We start from the raw sequence: 23,460 nt of genomic DNA, 5'->3' as shown, positions 1-23,460 counted from the left end.
GGGGGCAGGCAGGGGTGGACCGGCCATGTGGTTAGAAGAACGGGCCAGCTGTGGGCGGCAGCCAGCACATTCATTCACGCCCTCGACAGACATTCACTGTGCAGCCCATCGACCTGGGCCGTGATACAGGCTGTGGTGGCTGACGGTGGTGAATGAGGGGTGACCCTGCGGCCACCGAGCTCACACTCCAGCGCCAGCTTCCCAATCAATGCAGCGCCTGCTCTCTCTGAGCTTCAGCTTTTCCTGGGGAACACGAGGGGATGGATCTCCGCCTCCCGGAGAGGATGATGTGGTCTAATGCACGTGGAAGGCTTTGTGCAGAACCTCCTTGGAGCAGGTAAGATAACCCAGCAGCTGGCCAGCGCGGTCATCTTCAAAGCATAACCCATTGCGACAGCTCAGCATGACCCTGCGTGAGTTCGCGTGGAGATGTGGCTGTGGACGTGTGTCAGGAAGGGACACCCTCGGCTGGAGCCAGCAGGCAGAGGAAGAGGAAGCTCTTGGGACAGCGGTGGGGCCGTAGTCTACGAGCAGGTTCTCTGGAGTCCTGTGCGGAGGGGGCCGGGAGTTCTCCGGAGGATTTTCGGGCGTCCTGCTCGTCCACGCACCATTTCAACACCAGATGCCACTTCCTCTGGCCAGCGCCGTAAGGGCCGTGGGCTCAGAGGTGGCCCTAACCAAGCAGGCCCTTTGTGCCCGGGACACGGATGATGTCTGGCCAGCATGATGAGCTGCCCGAAGCAGGTGTCACGGTGGCTCCGGAGAGGCACAGATAAGCCAGCCCTTGGCACGGGCAGGGGGAGCCCTCCAGAAAGCCTGCGTGTCCTTGCAGCCAACAGGCAAAGAGGCAAGACGCTCTCTGCAGAACATCAACGAATGATGATGCCATTCTTGGTTTTAGAGCTTTGGTTCTATTTAGCCAGCATGCTTATGTCCACTGCACAGCCGTGTAAGAACTACACACATAAGGGGCTTTTACCTACTTGTCAGTCTGCACGTACTCAAGTAACATTTAAAAATTCAAGCCAGCACTGGAATCCGTGGGGCTTTCTTCTTTCAAGTGGGGTACACCTTCCCTCCCTCCCTGCCAAGGCTTCTAGAAGGTTGACTTGAGCTCTGTGGGCTCAGCACTCCCCAGGTGGTAGGCAGAGCAGCCACTGCTCCCTCAGCGGGGCTGGCGAAGGCCCTTCACAAGCGAGAAGCTGGGTCATGAGGCTTCTAGGACCCTGAGATACTCTTAAGGTGGCAAACCTAAACCTTGGGCCTGTCTGCCCCACACCCTCCGGACGCATGAGGCAGATGGGGCAGGGTGCTGTTCCCCTCTAGGCAGGGCCCCACTGCTGCCCCAAACCAAACCTCTGAGCCACCCACACCATGAGACCCTGACCTGGGGAACGGGGACCCCTCTGGGCTGTCCCTTGTTGCTGAAGACAAGACTGCACCTAGGGGCACCCTGAAAGGCTGAGGAACTGGGGAGCCACACTGGCTGGCTCCTGAATTCCCTCCCAGCCCACACAGCTGCCCCCAGGACTGGGACAGCCATGGGCCACCCCAAATTTTGGCAGGTGCTTCTCTGAGGCCTAGTCTCCTCATCTGTGAGAGGGGACACTCCTCCACCTTGCAGAGACAGGGCGTCAATGGTCACCCTGCCCGCACACAACAGGTTTGCCCTGCCGGACTGCAGCAAGGGAGGGCGCTGGCGTGCTGATCCCAGGCCTGGCATGGGGCCAACCCTGGTAAACACAAGCCCAATGAAGACTCCAGGTGCATGGATGGATGCATAGACAGACAGACGGAGCTGATGTGTTTCAAGAGGCCTGAACTCTTGCCTGGGCACCTTTCTCAATACATCAGGCCTGTCCGTGTAGGTCTGCGCTCTGGGATTTCCTCTCGGTGGTGATTTCTTTGAAGGCAGGACAGAATGTGCTGAATTGCCCTCTGGTGGCAGTGACTGAGCCCCTCGTGGGGCCCCGAGGGGGACTAACCGGCTCAGCCTTTCCCAGAGCTGGGATTGGAGGCCCCTCCGCCCCCACACCCCAAGTGGCTGGGGCCTAACAATGCCTGTGCAGAGATGAGCTCCTGGTGGCCTGAATGCCTGCATGACATGCTGGGTGGGGGTCAGGGGAGGAGACATGAGGGCAAGGGTTGTGCCTTTAAAGGGCTTGCTGGGGGCAGGGGGACTCAGTGGGACAGAAAAAGAACTTTCGCGGCTGATCTACACTCGGTGAGTAACCCAGGGTAACCCAGCCCGGGCTCTGGGGGCCTGCCATCACCCACACATGTAGATCTGGCTGGGACACTGGGGCTGGTCCTGGAGGTCCGCCCTGCCTTTGACGAGGGCAGGCAGAGCTGAACTGAAGCAGGGCAGTGCAGGGCGCGGGAACCACCCAGGGTCAACCTGGAGGGCAGAGCCTCGGGAGGGGCCGTCTCTCAGGCCCCAGAGGCACTGCGGGGAGGCTGGCTGGTGGGCTGCTGGGCCACGTAAAAAGGAGATGGCTGGGATGCGGGACAAGAGCTGAAGCCTAAAAAGGCCCTCTGCCTCTGATGCAGATGTTGCTCGTGCAGGAGTTCGGGAAACGTGCAGGCTGGAGCTGCTCAGTCTCACCAGGCAGCGTGGCTCTGGGAGGGTAGGGCCCAGGTGTGGCATTCGGGTCCCGTCCAGGACCGGCTCCATCTTGGGCAATCAGCCTCTTTGCACCTGCTTCCTCGTCCCGGAGATGGGGCTGACGACAGCACCCCCGCCACGGACTGGGCCGGACTGGAGGGACAAGGCCCCTGTTGCACTCAGATGTGCACATACAACGTGCCTCGTGACTATGGGCGATGGACCCTTCTAGAAGAAGGGGCTAGCCCAGGGACGTGGAGAGGGCCCCCACCGCCCAAAGCATCCCCAAACCATCACGGCCACCATCCTTCTGCATCACTGACTCGCATCAGCGCCAACTCTCAACCCGCCCCTCACTTGGCCTCTTCAAATACTCTGAGTAACACGATTTTCACTCCTGTGTTTGAGATGGCAACACTGAGCTCAGGGGAGTTAGGTAACCGGGGTCAAGCAGCCAGTAAGAGCCAGAACCAAGGAATGATGTGTCCCTGGAACGGGGGAAACTCCTGGAGAGGTAAAGGGCTCACTATGTCCCCTGGCCTGCCCCCACCTCCTCCCGCACGGGGATGAACCACTGGTCGGGTCCGTGGGGAGGGGTGAGCACCAGCGGGAGGAGCCCTCAGGCTCCACAGGTGAGCACCCCAGAGTGCAGGAACTGGGGGGGGGGGGTGACAGGAGGCACCACCATTCTCTTAAAGCTTATGCCCCAGGGGACCAACAACTTGGGCCGCTCAGATTTTTCTCTCCAAGAGAGGGGGAGTAGATTAAAACAAAACAGGACAACTCGGAAGCCCCCATCTATCTAGGCTGGCTTTTGGGGGTCCGAACACCCTGGACGTAGGAGGCGATGCGACCTGGGCCTGCCTGGCTTGTCCCCGTCAAGGCCTTGAAGGCCCAGCCATGCTGGTCTGGCTGGAGCATCCGCTCGCCTGGAGGAGCAGTCCCAGTGAAGTCGGAACCGCTCTGCTGTGGATAGCCTTCGGCACGCAGGCCAGTAGCCGCCATGTCACGGAGCAAATTAGGTTTTCGGTCCGGGCTGGCTCCTGAGGGGGTTTCTGTGATCTGCACTGAAGGGGGCACCTGGCTTGAGGGCCGATTTCTCAGAGCTGCCAGGGGGGTGCAGAGGCTTCCGGGTCAGCCTCAGAGCTGGGACTGGTCACCAGCCCTCCTGGGTAAGGAGAGCTGGCCTGTGCCGGAGGCAGAGCCTGGGATCTCCCACCCCAGGCCCCAGCCTCTCAGAGCCCCTGGGACCCATGCCTCCCTGCCTCCCATCCCAGAACCTGCTGCTCCTGTCCCAGGTGTGAGGGATCCAGGAGGAGAACTAAGGGCCGGGACACACAGCCTGGCTTCCCCAGGGCCTGACCAAAGAGGATGGAACCAGAACTCAAACCTTTCCCTTGTGTCTACAAATCCACCAGCCCCTATTCCTGAGCTCCCTGACAGGCTGGCTCGGGACACCCTGATCCAACCTCAGGACTGGCACTGACCCTGCCCCTCAAAGAGGCCGGCCTGGATAAGCTGGTCCTTCCCTCCACTTGACTCTGCACCTGCCCTCAGGCCTTGGGCAAGTCCCTCCTTGTGTCCCCCCATCCCCCCAAAGGGCACCTGTGCCCCTTAGCCCCCTGCATCCAGTGTCACCTCCCCCTTGGGTGAGGATCTCCTGTAATAATGGCACTGAGAACAAGGGTAGGAGCAGTACCTTGGGCAGTGCTCTGCAGCCGTCCTGCCCGGCCACGGTTCCCTCCTTCGGCATGCCGCCCGCGCTGAGGTGGCCTCTCACCACCTCGCAGGACAGGAGCGCCCTGCTGCCTCCACCGGGGGGCCTGGCCCCACAGCTCCAGCACCCCCCTGGCCCCTTGAGGGCTCTGCCCATCATCCATGTTCCTCACAGGTCCCCGGGGTGCTGCTCACGTGTTGGATACACGCTAGAGTCGCCTGGTCTGGGGTGTGGTGTGGGCTTTAGCATTCGTGTTGTAAGGTGGTCTGGTCTTTGCCCCTGGCTTCTGGGAGATGATCGGCCATACCCATTAGACTGTCTCCACCTAGGGCAGGATTTGGGGTGGGCACATCTGTGTGACTTAGGGAAGGGGCTCTGGGTCACGCTGTATCAGCTGACCTGGAGGCAGAGTAACCACGTGGGCCATCAGTCGAGCCTATGTGATGGGGCCCTGGTAAAAACCCCGGACATCTGAGCCTGTGTGAGCCTTCCGGCTGGGGAATATTCTGTATGTACGGTCAGTCACTGATGTGGGCACAGTGACACCATCCTGACCGCGTGGGGAGAGGACCCTGCCCTGTTCGTCTCTGTCCTTGGCTGATCTCAATCTGCATCCCTTCCCTGTACTTGACCGTGACCGTGAAGAGGATGCCCTTATGTGGAGACTGCCCTCGCACTTGGCCGGCTGGCCTCAACTCCACGTGGTGTTGTCTGAGGACCCCGGTGACTCTGACGTGCAGCCGTGTCTGGGAAGCACCATACCTGTCTGAGGTGGCTGTCTCCACGTGGCAGGGGGCTGACATGCTTTGCTCAAGGTCAACTGCAAGCAAGGGGCAGAGCTAGTCTGTAGCTCCAGACCCGGAAAAGGGTCCCGGAGCACCCAGCCACCTGCTGCCCCATCCACCCTCCCCTGGAAGGACACAGTGACCCTGACCCAGGTGGAAGGACACAGTGACCCTGACCCAGAGCGGGCCCGGGCCCCGGGGTGCTGGCGGCTCACCTGGCTGGGTCCTGCATGCGCTCCTCACGAAGGCAGGTGTTTCCAGGTGCTGACAAAGGCAGTGGGGATGAGCGAGTAGGGCACAGTGGTGATGCAGTTCCACGTGTCCAACGTGGGGTCATAGCAGTCCAGGGTCTTACACCTCTGGGTCCCGAAGTAGCCCCCCACAACGTAGAGCTTGTTGCCCGAGGCCAGGGCGTGGCAGGACATGCGTTTGGCGGTCATGTCTCCGATCCGCGTCCACTGGTTGGTCTCACAGTCGAAGCGGTAGGCGGAGGCGGCCGTGAACTCGGTGTCACCGCCCATGATGAAGATCTGGCTGCCCAGCACGGCGGCCGCCGTGTACCGCCAAGGCTGGGGGCACTCGGCCTTGATGCTCCACCGGTTCTCCGAGGGGTCGTAGCACTGGACTTTGGACACCATGTCTCGGTGGATGCTGGTCCCCCCGAAAACAAACAGCTTCAGCTTGGCGCTCACCACCGCGGCATTGCTGACGCCGTCCCTCAACGGGGCCACCATGGTCCACTTGTTAGCCCCGGGGTCGTACTTCTCCACCTGCTTCAGGGAGACAGACGGGGAGGCCGGGAAGACGCCTGCCAGGGACGTGTGTCCCCCGACCACGTACAGGCAGTTCTCCAGCTCGGCAGAGCCGTGGCCGAAGCGGGCGATCAGCATGGGCGCCGCCTTGGACCACTCCTCGTGGACGGTGTCATACACCCACACGTCCTTGGAGACCCCATTCTCGGAGCCCCGGCCCCCGGTCACGTAGACCTTGCAGCCGATGGCTGAGGCGCTGAACTCCTTGCGGGGGCTGGGCAGGTCCGCCTTGGGGATGATCTCCTTGGCCTTGTGGTCCACCTGGTAGATCTTGTCGCACATGAAGGTCTGGCCCCCCAGGATCAGCAGCGTGTGGCCTGCCTTGCGCGGCCGGGCGCAAGGGCTGGTGACCACCCCGTCGTTCTGCAGGATCTTGGTCTTGCAGCGGAGCGCCTCGTCCACGATGAGCCTGGTACGCTCGTCAGCCATGAGGAGGGCCTCGCCGGAGACGGCCTCCTTGAGGCAGTCGGACGGCAGCAGGGCCAGCCGCACACTGCGGAGCAGCTCGGGCAGGTGCACCTTCCGCCGCTCGAGGTCGTGCTTCACCCACTGCAGGATGGCCTCGAAGACCACGCGCTCGTCCTCCGTCTCCAGCTCGTCGCTGGAGATGAGGTCCAGCAGGGTGTCCTTGGACAGGCTGTTGAAGTCCTCGCTCTGCCGCACCGCCTCGAAGTGCACCAGGCACATGCGCCACGAGAACTCGTACAGCCGGCGGCACTGGTGAGCGTCCGACAGGAGCATCATGCCCAGGCAGTTGGAGGGGAAGAGGTTCTTCTCCAGGAACTCGGCGGCGGCGTCCCGCACGTCGTGGAACTGCAGCATGTCACCGGCCTCCAGCAGAGACTCGGCGTTCTCCTCGTTGATGACGATGCGGGAGGAGTAGGCGAAGTCCAGCAGCAGCTCCAGCACCTCGGGGTGCAGGTTGTCCTGAAAGTTGACCGTGTCGTCCCGGCTCTCCCGCAGGCCGTGGCTGAACATGGCCTCGAAGTAGCGGCTGGAGGCGGCCAGCACGGCGCGGTGGCAGGGGAAGGCACGGTCGCCTGCCCACAGCGTGACGTCCGTGAACATGCAGTGCTTGCGCAGGGTGTTGAGGTGGGCCAGCACGCAGTCGGGGTGGGAGGCTTTGTGGAAGAGGGTGATGTTCATGGACCCCGTGCTGCTCCGCGACTTTCGGGTCTCATGGACGCTGACCGACATGCTGAGCCGACCTGCCAGGGGACAAGGCCACACAAGGTGAGAGGGCTGGCCCTGTGCTGGCTCACCCTTCAGCCCCTCCTCTCTCAGCTCTGCCCCTCCCCTTGACCACGTGGCCAGGGAACATGCGGGTGGCAGTGGCTGGTCTGACCTCTGCCCTTCAGAAATTGCTTTTGTTGATTTTGGACCAGCTGTGGAACCGAACGTCTCTGGCCTGGAGATGAGCCACGTCTGGGTGGCTGTGAGCTGTGGCTGCCCACCCCGGGACAAGAGAACATGCAATATGGTGTCCCTGGGCCACTAAGCAGATAGCAGGTCGGGGCGGTGCTAAGTAGCCTGTGCCCTGGGCCACATCCCACCCTCGAGCTGCCCTCTGGAGCCGAGGCTCCCGTGGCCCGTTTCTACAGCTGGGGAAGCCAAGGCTCAGAGAAGCAGAGTGGCTGGCTGCCCAAAGTGCCGGAGCCAGGATCCCCATGTGGGCCCTCCAGCTCCAAGCCCAATCTCTACTCTCCACAGCCCTAAGGAGGCTGATTCTTTCCAGGTTTTCTGTGGCAGACTGGAAACAAGGAGCCCAGGGAGCCATGGAGCCCGAGCAGGGCCTTACATGCCACCACCCCCTCCCCCACCCCCCTGCTCCCAGCCAGACCTGGGCTGAGCTGGGCTCCTAGCAGCACTGGCCAGAGTCCCTCACCAACCCTGCCCTTGGGAAGTTCCCAAGAGCCACCACTACAGCCTAAGGGCTGTGTAGACACGTTCTCCAAATCCAGGGTCTTCAGAGGCCACCTGACCCAGTGGGGATGAGCAAGGGTTTGAAGGCAAAGCTGGGCCAACCAGCGGCTCACCTGAAAGACACCGGCTCAATTCTGAGGTCCCAAAAAGCAAGCCACGAGAAAGGTCCAGGTGACAGTAGGGCATGCTGACCACTAATGCAATCCAGATTTGCCTCAGCAACTGAGTTTCCAAATGAGCTTCCCTAGGCCCTACAGGCGACTTCAGGATCTTGGGCCATAGTGAGTGTCTCACCTGCCTCCCTCCTGTGTCCTCCTCTGCCCCGCCCAGGACTTGGCCCTCAGAAGGCTGCTCTGTGTGGGCAGACACGAGCTTGTCACACACTTGAACGTACGGGATTCCAAGGCATCTTCAATAAAGTCCAATAGACAGGAGCACCTGGGTGGCTCAGTCGGTTAAGTGTCTGAATCTTGATTTTGGCTCAGGTCATGATCTCATGGTTTGGTGAGTTCGAGCCCCACGTTGGGCTCTGTGCTGACTGTACAGAAACTGCTTGGGATTTTTTTTTTTTCTCCTTCTATCTGTCCCTCCCCTGATCATGCTCTCTTGGTCTTTCTCAAAATAAATAAATAAAACTTAAAAAATATTAAAAAATTTTTTTTAATGTTTATTCATTTGTGAGAGACAGAGTGAGCAGGGGAGGGGCAGAGAGAGAGGGAGACACAGAATCAGAAGCAGGCTCCAGGCTCTGAGCTGTTGGCACAGAGCCTGACATGGGGCTCGAACCCATGAATTGTGAGATCACGACCTAAGCCGAAGTTGGACGCTTAACCAACTGAAGCCACCCAGGTGCCCCAAAACTTTAAAAAATGTTAAAAAAAAAAAACCCCAAACCTAGCCTTTTTTCCTTTTTAATTTTCAAAAGTATATAATTCTCCCAACCCCCACTCCAAGTCAATTTTCTGCTTAAGTAATAATCTGGTAAGGGAAGGAAGCGATTTCATGCTTCAGTGAAATTGTAAATTAGTGTCCAAGTACAGTGCTGTCTCTCTGCCTCACTCCTCCCCTGGCAAAGAACCAAGGAAACCACAAACTGACGTGATCCGAGCTGCCTGGGCAAGGCCCCTGCTCCCTGGGCCCAGGCTGGGTCTGGCCCTCCTGCTCTGGCCCCCAAGCTCCAGGAAGACCTCGAGTCGATGATGCACCAGAGACACCGCTGTGCACACCAGCCACTGGGCTCTGGGGTCATGAGGTGAGCCCACGGGGATGGGGGGTGCAGCCAGCACAAGAGTAAGAGAGGTGGGCCAAGGCTGGACAGGATAGTTCCTGTTCGATCGTCATCCTGGGGCACCCCTTCCCTGCAGCTCGGTGTTCTCTTCTGTAAAACGAAGTCCCTGTCCTGCTCAGGCCTCAGGGGCACTCAGCTGTTGGCAAGTATTTATGCAGCGTGACCTCTCAGCATGGCCCTGGGGCTGGGTGGCATGGGGATCGGGAGGCCTCGGTGGCTTAGCCCCCTGAGGCTTTCCTGGCAGCTTGGCACGTACCCCAGATCTGAATTCCGGACCCTGCACCACGTTTCCCCGAATCTTGTTCACAGACATGTTCCCAAACATGGACGTTCATTGAGTTGACTCTATCCATCCCGTCCCCACTGTGTCTGGGCTGAACAGGAGCGATGGCCTTTGACCTGTGCGCCACGCTTGGGGGTGCGGCCCCAAGGACTCCAACTCAGGGGTCCAGGTGGAGACTCCCTACGGAGGGGGTTAAGGACGGGACAAAGCAGGACTCAAAGAATGAGAAAGCATCAAAAGGCAGGGCAAACCCACACAGAGCAGCCACGTTTGCCCTGGGAATGAGGTCAAGTGGTGGCAAGGCCAGTGCTGAGTGGGCAGCCCAGGGCCCCAGAGCTGACTGATGTCTTGCTTAGCACCAAGATGCCTGCCCGCTGACGCAAATTCCCCGCACAGGCAAAGAGCCAGGGATGGGCGTATACACCCAAGCAGGTTCCCACCCCCAGATGGCTGCTTGTCTGGGCACCTCCGTGCCGAGGGCAGAGGCACCTGCCTGGCTGTTTCTTCAGATTGTCCCACCTCCTTGTGAGCAGTGCCTGCATCTGAGCCAACCTCCCAGAGACAGCAGCCATCAGTCATGCACGGACTTGCCCCGGTCCGTGAGGTGATGTCCCAGAAGCATCGTGATTCCAGAAGGTGGAGGGTCTCATCACCCCAGTTTACAGATGAGGATGCCGAGGCCCAGACACAGGAACGGAATCATGTGAGCTGCAAACCTGTACCCAGGTCCCTGAGGATCCCCAGGGCTGTGCCTCTGCTCTGGGCTGGCCGGCGTGGGAGGACCGGCCTAAGAGCCAGAGGCCCTGGGTGCTACTCGCCCTGTGTTGGGCCCCTCACCTCAACCACAGGACATCTGGAAGCGGCTCGCCTTGACCGTCACGCGTCCAGGAGAGCCCTCAGCATTTCCTCCAGACTCGCTGCTCCCCAGGCCAGGCAAACGGGAAATGGCACCAGCATGCTCCTTCTTATTCAGGCCAAATGCCCAGGCTCCCTTCGTCCCTCCCCGGCACCAGCACCCGGCCCCCACCAAGTCCTGTGGCTCCTAAGTGAGCCCCGAGTCTGATCCTTATCCCCACCTCTGTCCCTCCCTTGACCTCTGGAAACCTCTGACTGGCTTCTGCTTCTTTCTCCACGATCTGTGCTCCATCCAGAGACCAGAGTGATGATCCCATCACGCCCAGCTCGAAACCCTCCAGGGGTGTCCCAGCGCCCTCAGTGAAATCCTAAGTTCTCACCGTGGCAGCCAGGTCCCACATGAGTTGACCCCTCCTCACTAGCTACCCCTCTGTCATCACATCCTGCCACTTCCCAACTTGCTCGCCCCCTCAGGCCACACCAGACTTCTTACTGGGCCTCAGGACCTTTTCACAGGTTCCTCCTTGGACTGGAATGCTCCCCTGACTGTCTACATGGCTCACTCTGTCACCTCCTCAGAGAGTGACCTGACCACCTTTTGGGGTCACCTCCTCTCCACACCTCACCCAATTCTGCCTTCCTCACAGCACCCACTGCTATGTAACACGCGTTCGTCCCCAGTCTCCCCAACGTGCTGAAGGTGGACACCACGGGTAGGGCTAACTGATGCGACCCCAACACCCAGTGGGACCTGGCACAGAGCGGCCACTCGCCTCGACTGAATGAACCCCGCCTTTGCTCATGACGAAGCCTGGAGATGCATACAGTGCACGGAATCCCCTTCACTTTGAGCGCTCGTCCAGCCGCCCCAGAGAAGACGAAGGCTGGGCTGGAGAAGGCACTCGAGGGGGCCGCCATGATGGACGCGTGTGGTGGACACTCACAGCCTCACTCGGGTCAGCGCTGGCAGAACCCGAGGCTGGGCATTTGGGCCCGGCTGGCCAAAGCGGCAGATCACCGGGCCCTGGCCCTGAGCGTGGAGCCCGATCCATGTGCAATCCTACCGGCCACCGCGATGGGCCAAGCAGACTCTTGTCTGCGACGTTTCCTGAACTGCAGGGGAAGGTAGAGGTGCCAAGAGCACTGGGGCAGGGCAGGGGTGGGAGTGGTCGGTGGCCGTGCCACCCAGGACGGGAGCTGCACGGAGGAGGCAGAGCCCACGGCGAGGCTGCCCTTCTGCTCCGAGAGGGCTTTCCGTCCCTTGTCACCTAGAGCCGCAAGCAGTACGAGCACTCACTGCACATCAGTTCCTGGGGGTCAGTGACCAGGGGCTGCTCTCCTTGGGTCTTCTACCTTCTCCACCTGCAGGGAGGGCACCCCCCGCACACCGAAAACGGGTTGTATGAGATGGTTTTCCGTGTTCACTACCAGTCACACAGGCAGCCCCACGCAGGGCGGAGGATACGCAGGGTGCAGGACACAGGCTCCCGGCCAGTGGCGGGAAGGGTGAACGTGCCAGAGTGTGTGTGCCCAAAAGCGTGTCTGCCCAGAGCCTCCTTGGCTCCCTGCCTCAGGGGCCACGATAAATCAGATGCTCTCATGCTGTGTGTATCACAGAACTACTCTGACTACCTAAGCGTTGTCCTGGGCTTTGATGGATTTAAGGCACATGAAGTAATAGCCATGCTCCAAATGAGCAATTTCTCATCCTGCTAAGAGGTATTGACCCGTGTCAGACCACACTTCTGCTCACACTGCGATCCTCACCTGCACAGAAGCAGTTAAAGTGCACCCAACAACAATGTGCCCGGCTCATTTCTCCCATCACCCTTGGAAAGTTAAAGAAACACACAAGGAAACAAAGTAGCCAGTGGTGAGACCTCCAGAAGAAACTTGCCATGTTCTCCAAAGACCCCAGCCACAGGAAGCTGAAGGCCCCCACTCCCAGGGAGAAATGCGCCACAGGATCAAACTGCTGCCACTGTCCAGAAAGCCCGACTGCATCTGGCCGCAGCACCGACCCCCTCCCTGCCTCCCTCCACCTGCCAGGGGCCCGAGTTCCTCAAAATCAGGATGTCAACGCTACTGCTCCTTGCGGGGGGCCAGAGGGAGCGGGAAAGCCCAGGGCCCCGCCAGGGAGTTGCAGGTAATGTGGTTCTGACTCACTCATCAACCATAAGCTTCCCGAACAATCCCCACGTGCTACGTACCAGGCGTGGGAGACAGGGACGGACAGAGACAGGTTCCTGTCCCCGTGGGCCTGCGGTGTGGGAGGCGGAGACAGACCAGCAGTGAGGAAACAAAACAGCAGCGGGTCGCGGTGACAAGAAGATGGTGGGGTCACTTAGGCTTCTGTGAAGAGGGGACACGTGAGCTGAAGCTTAACCAATGAGCCAGGCTATGACGACAGGGGAAAGGACGCTTCCAGGTGGCAGGGCTGCGGACACAAAGGCAGGGCAGAAACAGGGTTGGCCTGTTGAGGGGAGAGAAAGGCCAGGCCGACAGGTAGGGGCACAGTCACATGGGGCTGGGGGACGACTAAAGATGCCCACAAACTGACACGGCTTTCACTGACAGGCAGAGTCTATGTACCCTCCCTTTGAGCAGGTCCTGTGACCGACCAAAGGGAGCCGGAGAGACGCTGTGCCCATTTCCGGGCCCAGACCTTCAGACACTGGCAGCTTCCACTCTTGCAGTGCCCCCTCCAGGGGAAGCCAGACAACGGGAGGCCTGACCACACCGCGAGGAGACGGCAGCCTGCCACGTGGAGGAGGGCAGCCCGGCCGTTCCCCCTGCCCTTCTGGCCACGGGAGCCCAGGCACCACACACGCGAGTGAGGAAGTCGCCTTGGACGGCCCAGCTGCAGCAGGTGGGCCCCCGCCAGCAAGTCGGAACCGGGGCCCCAGACACTGGCCCCAGTGACTGCAAAGGTCGCATCACCCAACCTCAAACCCTGAGACAGATCCTGACTGAGCAACTGCTGGAGGCCAGGCTATGTTGAAGGCCCACACCAAATCAAGATGGCGGCTCTCACTCTTGATCTCGGGGTCGAGATCAAGACACACGTAACAGAAAGGCCAAGGTGCGAGCGAGGTGGGAGGGGGCCTGGGGGTGGGGAGAGAAGGCAAGTATTCTGCAGATGCCTCTCTGGAGGCGGCATTCTGACGGCTGTGACAAAGTGGCCTGGAGGGAAGATCAGGGTTCCTCAGGGACGGCAGACAGAACGGGGTCCCCGAAGGCCACAGCCATGACCGTGTGGCGCTGGGAAAGTTCACTGGTCTCCCTGGGTCTGTTTCAACCACAGAGTGACACTAAAAGCAAGTGACAAACCAGACAGTACACGACACGCGCTTCCAGTGGCCTGGGCCTCGCGCATATGCTCACACGGCCAGCTGTTCCAGTATTGTTGCTGTTACTACCACGTCCGCTGAACAAAGAACGGAGCAGACACTCCGGATCCTGACTCCATCCCTACCCTCCGCTTTCTGGTTTTATTTTGTTTGTAAGTAAGCTCTACGCCCAACGTGCAGTTTGAATTGACGACCCCGAGATCTAGAGGCACCCGCTCCACTGACAGCCAGCCGGGCGTCCCTCTGCTTTGCTCTGAATAAGGCAGTGCTCACGGTCTATCCGTGTTTAGGTTGTTCGGATTTTTTAAATGATTATATGATATTGTTGCGATCAGAAAAAAAACACTAAAGGTTTCTGTCAAGCCTGTGAGATCTGTGAAAAAGGAAGGAGTTAAATGCTATTAAACACCACATAAGCACAGGGCTGTGTGATTCAACACCCGTTCCCAGGCAGGGATCTCGGGACTGACGCGTGATGCTGCGGCCCAGATGCCTGCCCCACCCCACCCCCACGTCTGGGGATCCAAGCACCTCAGGGAGCCTGCAGGGTGCAGGGGTATCCTTCTTCCCCTTGCCAAGTGGAAAGCAGACTAAGCACCCTTGTAGAGCACACAAATCTAATTGTTAACTGAAAGCAAATCAGTATGACCAGGGTAACTGAATCAGAGGCGCAGATCATTCTAGATACGAGTGCACTATCACACAAAGGGCCCTTTCCCTAAAAGCCTCTGCCTTTCAATGGTCCTTTCTTTAAGAAAGTAATAACACTTTATGTACATTCAAAAAATTGTAGGTACCTTTTTATTATTTTTATTTAAAATTTTATTTTTTTGACAGAGAGAGCTAGCATGCACTCAAACGGGGAGGGGCAGAGAGAAGGGGAGAGAAATCCCAAGCAGGCTCCATGCTGTCAGCACAGAGCCCGATGCGGGGCTTGTACCCACGAACTGTGAGATCATGACCTGAGCCGAAATCAAGAGCCAGACACTTCACTGACTGAGGCACCCAGGCGCCCCGTAGGTACCCTGTTTTTAATTTAAAATGCAAAGGATTAGAATTATTTGTATTTTTGTGTGTGTATTTATTTTGATTTTGTTTTCCATCTCTTTATTGTGCAAGACTCCAATCCTGCAGTAAGGTCGTGATAATTGTGTAACACACGCCTTGTGTCGGCTGGATGCAACTTTGCCCCACGCCAGCCCACAGCCTCACCCCATCCCTCCTGCAGGGGAAATGGGGTGGCTGTAAGGGCAGTTCGAGAACGGAGCCTGGCTCAGGGAAGGGGTGAGGGTGTTGCTTCACCCAGCACTTAGTAACAAATGAGGTTCCTCTTTTGGTGGTACCCAAATGACTCTGCGTCGGATGGCTCCCCATGAAAGGCAGAGAGCAGATGGGTTCGCCGCTGAGCTCATCTCACGGGGCAGATTTCCAACTGCCTTCCACACCTCTGACACACCACACTGCGGGACAACCCGCTTCTTGCCTGCTATCTGAGGTCTCGATCACCAGTGCCACAGTGCCTCCCCTACAGTGCCCCGTGGTGGGCGGTTAGTCCTAAGGCCCACCCGTCCACCTGCAACCAAAGCCTGGAAGGGGATGGGGATCCCAGGAGACCTTGAGGGTGGGCAATGGCTTCAGCACCTTCTCCACGTGCTCTTGCCTTTTCCCTCGGTGCTCCCGCGGGTTAAGCACACTTGAGGAAGAACAGCTTCTTTGGCTTCCAAGATTGAGCCGGGATCCAGGCTGCTGCAGCCTCTGCCAGCCAGGAGGCCGTGCTCTTATTACAAGCTGATAGACCTACCGAAGTGGAAGCCAACTCTGCTAGTGTGCAAACCCTGCTCTGGGGAAGGGCTTGGGGGGTTGCTCTGCGCTCGTTTACCCAGGGGAATAGGCCCCTCCCAGAGGAGGCACAGGACAGGAGGTGAGGGGTCAAGGCTGTGCAACCCTCCTGGACGATGAAGCAACACTTGTTGCAAACGGTAGAGAGTTCTGGTCAGGAAGGGAGCCAGGCGAAACGCATGACCACCAGGGGCCTCTGCCGTGCTGGGCGTCGCACGCAGAAGGGGTGGTCCCCCAACCACTCCCGGCCCGCTCAGGCCTGTCCGCTTTAATCAGGATGGGCCAGGTTCTGCAGCATCAACAAACACCCCGTATCTCAGAAGCTTCGGAGGACGGCGATTTCTCTCTGGCTCATACCACTTGCATCATGGTTCGGGGGTAGTGGGGGGGTGAGTGTGAGAAGTGTCCTTGTCATCACTATCAGCCCCAGGGACCCAGATGACAGAGCAGCACCCTGTCACCGGTCAGTAAGCCACAGGGAAGAGAGAGGGCACTTGGGAACCCCGCATACGGCCTGGAAGACACACACCTCTTCCGCTCCCATCTCCTTGGCCCAAACCAGGCACATGGCTTCACTCACCCACGAGGGCCAGAGGCGCAATCCTGCCACCTGCCCCACTGTTTCAGTAACCTGAACGTGGGAACGGGAGCTCCGAGATTAACGGCAGTGACAGTTCCACCAGCACTAAGTTATAGTTACCAAGGACTTGCTCCATCGCGGGCACTGCTCCAAGTGCTTTCTGTGTGAACGCGTGCAACCCTCACCACGGCCTTATGTCCAACTCTCACCTGCACCTCACGGGAGGGACGCTGGGCAAAGAGCTCCCACCTCTGCGCTTTGTGAGCCCAACATCACAAGCTGCTTGTGACCCAGATCTGTATCGTTCTTTCCCACACACCAAAGGGACAGAAGAGAGGCTCTGGGGGTCACAGCCCGGGGCTCCAGCCACTGGACACCCTTCTCCGTATCTCCCTTGGAGTAACCCTTGTCAACCCTTCTGCGCACCTTGGAACAGCGCCATCTCGAGGAGAATGAAGCCTCTGTGCTCCGAGACACCCAACGCGGGTAACGAATCAACTTTTCTCCTGTGCGTGGCAAAGGGTCCTAGTGCGAAAGCGGCCTCTAGGGTCATTTTCTGGGTCCTGTTCAGATGAGGACACCCGGCTAAGCAAGGCCACCTCAGGGAAAGGATCTAATGGTCCCCCACGCTGTGTCTAGCTGCTCAAAGACAAGGTCAGGATTCTGTCAGCTCCGCACCGGCCAGGTTTTGTTCTTTCAGAGAAGCCATCTTGCTAAGGAGAGAAGTGAACCCTCAGGAGGGGCTGTGTGGGCCACGTACCCAGCCCACAGCAGCCACGGCCACGGTGCTCAGCACCCTATTCTCTGCTCACAGTCCTGCCTTCTCAGTGTGAGCTCCACGGACCAAGTTAGACAGGCCAAGGGGCATACCCAGGAGCTCAATCATTTTTACTGACAAGACAATGTAGGATTGAAAAGCACAAGATACAAAAGATGCAAATCCCCTGGAATGTCAACCCGGAACACAGGCATTTTCATGAGGGGGAGGGGGGGAGGGGGATGATGGCTGGGGACACTGCCCTGTGGGGGCAAAACCTCATTCTTGGCGGGGGGGGGGGGGCGGGGGGTGGAGGGGGGGTGGAAAAGATCTTGTTGTTTTTATAGACAAAGCATAGTTATGTACACAGCACACAGACTTATATCTGGTATTAACATTTATGGGAGGGTAAGGAGAATCGGTGGGGGGGGGGGGGAAGTTCTAAGAAAGTTTTGGGGGAAGGTGATAAGGTTAAGCCAGTCTCCGAACAGAGTAACTATTTTCGTGTTGGCTCATTTTTGCCTTTTATCCCCAAACGTTTTACATTGTTGCAGTCACAGAACGTTATTTTACATTGTTTTTACCTATTTACACAGTTTCCATATTCCTATCCTTCACTCACTACTGAACAAAGGTGGGTGCAGGCCCTGGCACCCAGTCTTCCAGGCTCCCTCATGAAACGGCCCAGCATCTGTGTGGTTGTCACATGTAACTTTTGGTGTCTGTGAAATGCAGAACAGCTATGACTTAGGAAGTCATTCATCCACAGTTCTAAAAGTTTCTATCAAACAAATCACATCTCTGCTTATGTTGAATTACTGGTATTCTCTTGAGATACAATCTTGGGAGAAGAATTCTAGATGTTTGATGTCACAAAGTCCTAAAAGTTCTGTTTGCCATGCTTAAACCACCCCTGCAACAAAGCAACTTCTTTCAGCTAAGGGGGAGGGGGGGTGGGTAGTGCAGACACCTCCAAACTCATCAGGGCAGGGCAGACAGAAGCTACCACTCAGCTTCTTCTGCCATATCCTGTCCCCCCTCAGCTCGGTGGGGCCTCCTGGACCATCTCTGGCCCCCAAAGCCAGGAGTCTGCAGGTCTGGCTGTTGGCTCCAGCTGGGATCAGGGCCAATGTAATGGATACCGCTGCTCTAATCAGAGAGGGGACAGAGAACTCGGCACTCAGGCTCACCCATCTGTTGAAATAACTTGTTTCCTTTCACTTATCCAGAGTGACACAGGGAGAAACAAAGGGGGCAGAGAGAACAGTCCCCTCCAAAGCAAACATTGCATCATGACCCCGGGCTCCTGCCTTTTCAGAAGGATTAGCCTGGCCCTCAGCAAACAGAGCAGGGGCTGGGGACCCAGAGGGAGGCAGTCTCTTTTCCTGTCTGGTCCCTTGAAAGGTTCAGGGTCCCACAGATGGAGCCGCTGAAAGCACTCTCGCCTAGATATCACTTTCAATGAGCCACCTGGAGTCTTGGCGGCAAATGAAGAAGAATACAACAGGAAAATTAAAAAAACACCAAGAGTAAAGCGCTAGCCATTTCCTGGTGTGGGTCCTTCTCCCTGTTCATTCTTCTCCAGGCTGTCAGTGCTGCTGTGCAACTGCAATCTGAGTGCTGTTCAACTCCCAAGGCCCAGGATGCAGCTCTGTCTTCTCCGTGGAGCCGGAGAGCGATTCGGAGTATCTTTCAAACTGACAGCTGCAGGTGCCCTCGGCCCGGCATTTCCACTCCAAGGAACCTCACCTTCAGTCCTACTTGCACATGGGCCTTTGGCTGCAAGCAAAAGGCTGGAAACAACTCAATATTCATAAATAAGAGCCCTAGTCAAATACACCTTGTTTCATTCATCGAGTGGAACACTGTGCAACCAAATATATACACATATATATTTTTTTAGAAAAATTTTTTATTATTTTTTCAATGTTTATTTTAGAGAGAGAGAGAGAGAGAGAGAGAGACAGAGCATGAGCGGGGGAGGAGCAGAGAGGGAGACACAGAATCCGAAGCAGGCTCCAGGCTCTGAGCTGTCAGCACAGAGCCCAACACGGGGCTCAAACTCACAAACTGCAAGACCATGACCTGAGCCAAAGTCAGACACTCAACTGACTGAGCCACCCAGGCGCCCCCAAATACATACATATGTACATACATATACATACATATATATATTTACATAAGAAACCAGACTGCCTATGCTCACACACACAGAGACATGCTATACACACACCCGTGTATACGTACAAGGACTATCTCCGGCAGGCTGTGTAAGAAACCGGTTGACATTAGTGCGCTGGGGAGAACAGTGGAAACCCCGTACCCCTCTGAACCTGCTGAATTCCATGCCAGATACAGTATCACTTTTTCAAAACCCTGTCATGTGTGAGCTTTGTGCTGGGTGCTTTAAATGCATCCTTTTACTTAATCCTTAAGACACGTCTTCAAGGTCCCAATTGTAAAGATGGGCAAACTGAGGCTCATAGAAGATAAAAACAAAAAATGCACACACATCTTCAGTATTCAAAGCTGTTTTGCTCCCAAGTCCCTGCTCAAGTGGCACAATGGGGGCTATTTACGAAGACAAAGAACCTTCCTGGCCACAAATACTGGGTACATACAGCAGAATGGAAGAGCATATTTTAAATGAAAACCCCTGATTTCTCAAGCACCCCTGCTGCACTTAGCAGACCTGCATCCTCCCTCCTGGGCTTCAGGAAAGGAGAGAGCGTGTGGGCTTAGTAAAGCCAGAAGAGTGCCAGCTGCAGAGGACAGTGGATGACCTGGGGACACACCAGGTCTGTGTCACAGGCTTTCTCTCAGGCACCTGCCTTCCCCCTTGCCTGGAGAACAGCCACATAGGTCTGGGGCCTCCCCTCTAGCTGGCACTGCCACGACTGTGCTGTAAGACCCGTGCCTGGTATTCAAATGCTCTGGGCCTTTGTTTCCACATTTGTAAAATGGGGATGAAAATAATCACACAACCTCACAGGATTGCTGAGGGGGCTAAAGGCTGAGAGCCTTTAGTACTGAGAGTTGGGCTCAGGGTCTGGTACTCAGCTCCCGGTTTACAGGTGCATGGGGCAGCACAGTGCTTTCAAACGTTTGGTCTCAGGATCTTTCTACAAGTTAAAAATGACTGAGGACCCTAAGGGGCTTTTCTTTATGTGGTTTTGCCTATTGATAGTTATCAAAATTAAATTTTAAATGTTTTAAAATTAAAACTGGGAAAAAACTTAAAAACTTAAAATGTGTATTAGTTAACAACAGGGGCACCTGGGTGGCTCGGTCGGTTCGACGTCTGACTTCGGCTCAGGTCATGATCTCCTAGTTCATGAGTTCAAGTCCCGCATCGGGCTCTGTGCTGACAGCTCGGAGCCTGGAGCCTGCTTCACATTCTGTGTCTCCCTCTCTCTGCTCCTCCCCCACTCATGCTCTGTCTCTCCCCCTCTCAAAAATAAACATTAAAAAAAATTAGAAAAAAACAATAAACCATTGTATGTTAACATAAATAACAACTGTGTTTCATAAATCTATTTTCAAAAAAAAACTTTTTAAAAAAATTTTTTAAATTGAGAATACTGACTGGATCCCCATATCTGCTTCTGCATTGTTTGCTGTGAAACGTTTCCACTGAAGAATGTGCAGAGAACCCAGCCTTACGGGGACAGGTTGTCAGAAGAGGGAGACTGCAAGAGCCTTTTCAGATAATTTAGGATATTCTTCTTGGATACCACACCAAGACCTGACAAGTGGTAGTTTCCTAGAGATTCACTGCGGTGTGGAACCTGAGCCTGAGTCAGTGAACTTTTGTACTCTGTGACATTCCGACCTCCTCATCTACCCTACACTTTGAATGGACTGTTCCACATTGTTCGGTAATACCGTGCAATGGTCACTGGGAAAACACCAGCTCACTAAGCTATGTGCTCTGAATCAGTGGAAAAGGCAAGTAACACTTTGGCATTGCCATGGAAACAGTTTTGACCTTGTGGACCCAAAAAGAGACTCCGGGATCCTCCCGACCACGCTTTGAGAACACCGGGTTAGCAGAATTCCCTTACCCTCCACATTAGCCATGCTTTTTGGGAAGAACTCAGAGGAAAATTTCTGCGGAGAGCAGGGGGTGACTGACAGCTGGATCGCCTGCCCCTGCTGGTCTTGGTCCCCTGCCTGCTTGCACGGAGCAGTCACATGGGCCAGTGCCCTCTAACCCACGGCTGGCTGGCCTCCCCACCTGCCCTGCTCCTCCCTTCACTACCAGCCACTTTTTTCTTACCACAGGACCCCCTCCTTTTCCCCCAAAATAACAGATTTGGGCACCTTGTACTGGGCAGGGCCTCAGATAGCAAAGTACAGGGGCCACGCATGGGCTGCTCCCCTTGGGCTTTGCAGCTGATAGTTCTTGGTCTCCTGAAATTACATATGTGTGTATATTTATAGCCAAATGCACGGGTGCCCAGAAATCACGACTCACTCATATACATTTTTAGCACATCGTTTGGCCACCAAGTTCTATTAAATCTTCCTTCCCGGTCCATCGTGTCACTGGTTCTATGCTGGAGATAAGGTGAGGCCTTCACCTCTGCAGGCTGGGCTACCAGAGGCCCCGGCCTCTCCCACGCCCAGCAATCTGAGGCCAAATGCTTTGCTCCTGACCACCAATCTCTCCTGCTCAAAAACCTTCAGTGAGGGTTGGACATCCAAGCCTTGGCCAGCCTGTCTCCCCCTCCAGCTTCGTGGCCCACCCCAGCCCCTCTCCCTGCCTCATGCAGATACAGTCTGGCCTTTCCAGCTCTCCTGCCAAGTCTCAACTCCTCCATGAAACCTCATGTCACCGTCACGCCTTTCTCTGGCTGATATGTAGGGGGATTGCATATACATGATGCTCAAATTCACGGGACAAGTAATCTGAGTACCCACCATGTGCAGGGCCCTGTACTATGTACCAGGGATGTGGCCATGGTAAATACACATTTTTGTCTTGTTTCCTGCAGCTGACATTCTGATACCCGTTGACCCTTTCCTACAGCATTGTGATGTTTCTTGTCTGGCACTCTTACTCCTTCAGGTCATTGTGTGTTGTGCCCTTATTTTAATTTCCAGCTCCTCCAGGACAGTATTCTGTGTCATCTCTGCTGCCTAGAATGTATGCGATGCTCAATAAATTAGCTCAACGGAAAGTGGATAAGCCACAATACCCACTGAATAAGAATCAGAAAGGTCCAGACATCTGTCAAACCCAGGTGAGATGTTCCTGATGTCTGTTGTATTAACTTTCAGTATGGTTGACAGCTTTCATATTTAAATATTTTAAGTGCTACATGGGAAAGCGCTCTGCCCTGCCCTGAACCCTGCCCTGCCCTGGACAGTGTCTCATAAGTTGTAGGAATCAAACTGGAGAGGCCAATAAGGTGGCTAGGCTGGCTCTAAGCCTCTGGTTGCAAAGCCCAGTATTGCTGTCTGTACCCCAGATATTTATATTCCATGATCCTTGGTTTTCTCATCTGGAAAATGGGGGTGAAAGGAACTGTCCCTCTGTGAACGTACTATCCTGGGATTAAAGGAGAGAATCCATCTGTCTCTGTCTCTCAAAAATGAATAAACGTTTAAAAGAAAAAAGGGGGGGGTGGGGAATGCCTGGGTGGCTCAGTCGGTTAAGCATCCGACTTCGGCTCAGGTCATGATCTTGCAGTTTGTGGGTTCCAGCCCCGCGTCGGGCTCTGTACTGACAGCTCGGAGCCTGGAGCCTGCTTCAGATTCTGTGTCTCCCTCTCTCTCTCTGCCCCTCCCCCGCTCACACTCTGTCATTCTCTTTCTTGCTCTCGCAAAACCATTGTTTTTTTTTTTTTTTTTTTTTTTTTTTTTTTTTTAAAGGAGAGAATCCAGGTAAAGAGCTTAGCACAACAGGGCACACAACATTTACTCAGCTCATGAGAACTGCTGTTCTTAATACTGTCCGTGTGGCCCCTGGTGGCATGAGCCCTGTGGCAAAGATGGCTGGCCCCCTGATCTCCACCCCTGGCTTTGCTCCTGCGACCTACATGGCATGCGTGCCACTGTCACCCATGTGGCAGAGGAATCTGTAGATATAATTAATGATGTTACTAACTAATCAGGTGACCTAGAAACAGAGAGCTTATCGGGGTGGGCCTGACCTAATCACAGGAGCCCTTTACGGCAGAGTTTTCTCCAGGTGATCACAGACGTGGATGCCAGAGATTTGAAGCAGGAAAGGATCTGATGCCCCACTTTGGGTTTGGAGATGGAGGGGGCCATGTGGCACAAAACGTGGCAGCCTCTAGGAGCCAAGATCAGCATCCAGCTGACAGCCAGAGAGGACAGGGGACGTTAGTCCTACAACCAACCACGAGGAACTCGATTGTGCCAAAAACCTGAATGGCCAGGAAGTAGATTCTACCCCGGGGCCTCAGGGTAAGAGCTCAATACCTTGACCTTGGATTTATGGTCCAAGACCCTAAGCAGAAAACCTAGTCCAGCCAGCTTAGGCTTCTGCCCTACAAAGCTATGAGCTAATAAATAAGTACAGCCTAAGCCACTAAGTTTGTGGTGATCTGTTGTTATGCAGCAAGAGAACCTAATATAAGGCCAGCTTGGCCTTTAGCCATAATGCACATAGAGGAAAAGCATACCAGGTGCTTGTCC

At 56.1% G+C, this 23,460-nt stretch overlaps 1 protein-coding gene and 1 long non-coding RNA gene across 6 annotated transcripts in view; one reads left to right on the top strand and one right to left on the bottom strand.

Annotated features, from left to right (window-relative positions):
* Positions 1 to 23,460, bottom strand: part of KLHL25 (kelch like family member 25) — a 34,285-nt gene that overhangs the window by 2,402 nt on the left and 8,423 nt on the right. Inside the window, exons 1-2 of one of the 4 annotated variants that reach the window (XM_058736658.1) lie at positions 12,479 to 12,606; positions 5,323 to 7,127 (exon numbers count right to left, since the gene is read on the bottom strand). In XM_058736658.1, the coding sequence (XP_058592641.1) occupies positions 5,347 to 7,116 (1,770 nt within the window). In that variant the 5' untranslated portion in view covers positions 7,117 to 7,127; positions 12,479 to 12,606 and the 3' untranslated portion in view covers positions 5,323 to 5,346. Of the gene's footprint in view, positions 1 to 5,322; positions 7,128 to 7,955; positions 8,450 to 9,386; positions 9,629 to 12,478; positions 12,607 to 23,460 lie in introns of those variants that run through there. The other 3 variants (XM_058736655.1, XM_058736656.1, XM_058736657.1) reach the window with 3 other exon arrangements.
* On the top strand, positions 8,907 to 14,774 carry LOC131516064 (uncharacterized). Of its 2 annotated transcripts, none has more exons than XR_009263836.1 (2): positions 8,907 to 9,094; positions 12,876 to 14,774. It is a non-coding gene; the product is annotated as an uncharacterized LOC131516064 (long non-coding RNA). The 2 variants fall into 2 exon arrangements; XR_009263835.1 differs by lacking the exon at positions 8,907 to 9,094 and adding an exon at positions 12,678 to 12,773.

The sequence above is a fragment of the Neofelis nebulosa genome, chromosome 7 (assembly GCF_028018385.1).
Source record: "Neofelis nebulosa isolate mNeoNeb1 chromosome 7, mNeoNeb1.pri, whole genome shotgun sequence".
Taxonomy (NCBI): Eukaryota; Metazoa; Chordata; class Mammalia; order Carnivora; family Felidae; genus Neofelis; species Neofelis nebulosa.
This window is presented reverse-complemented; position numbering and strand designations above follow the sequence as displayed.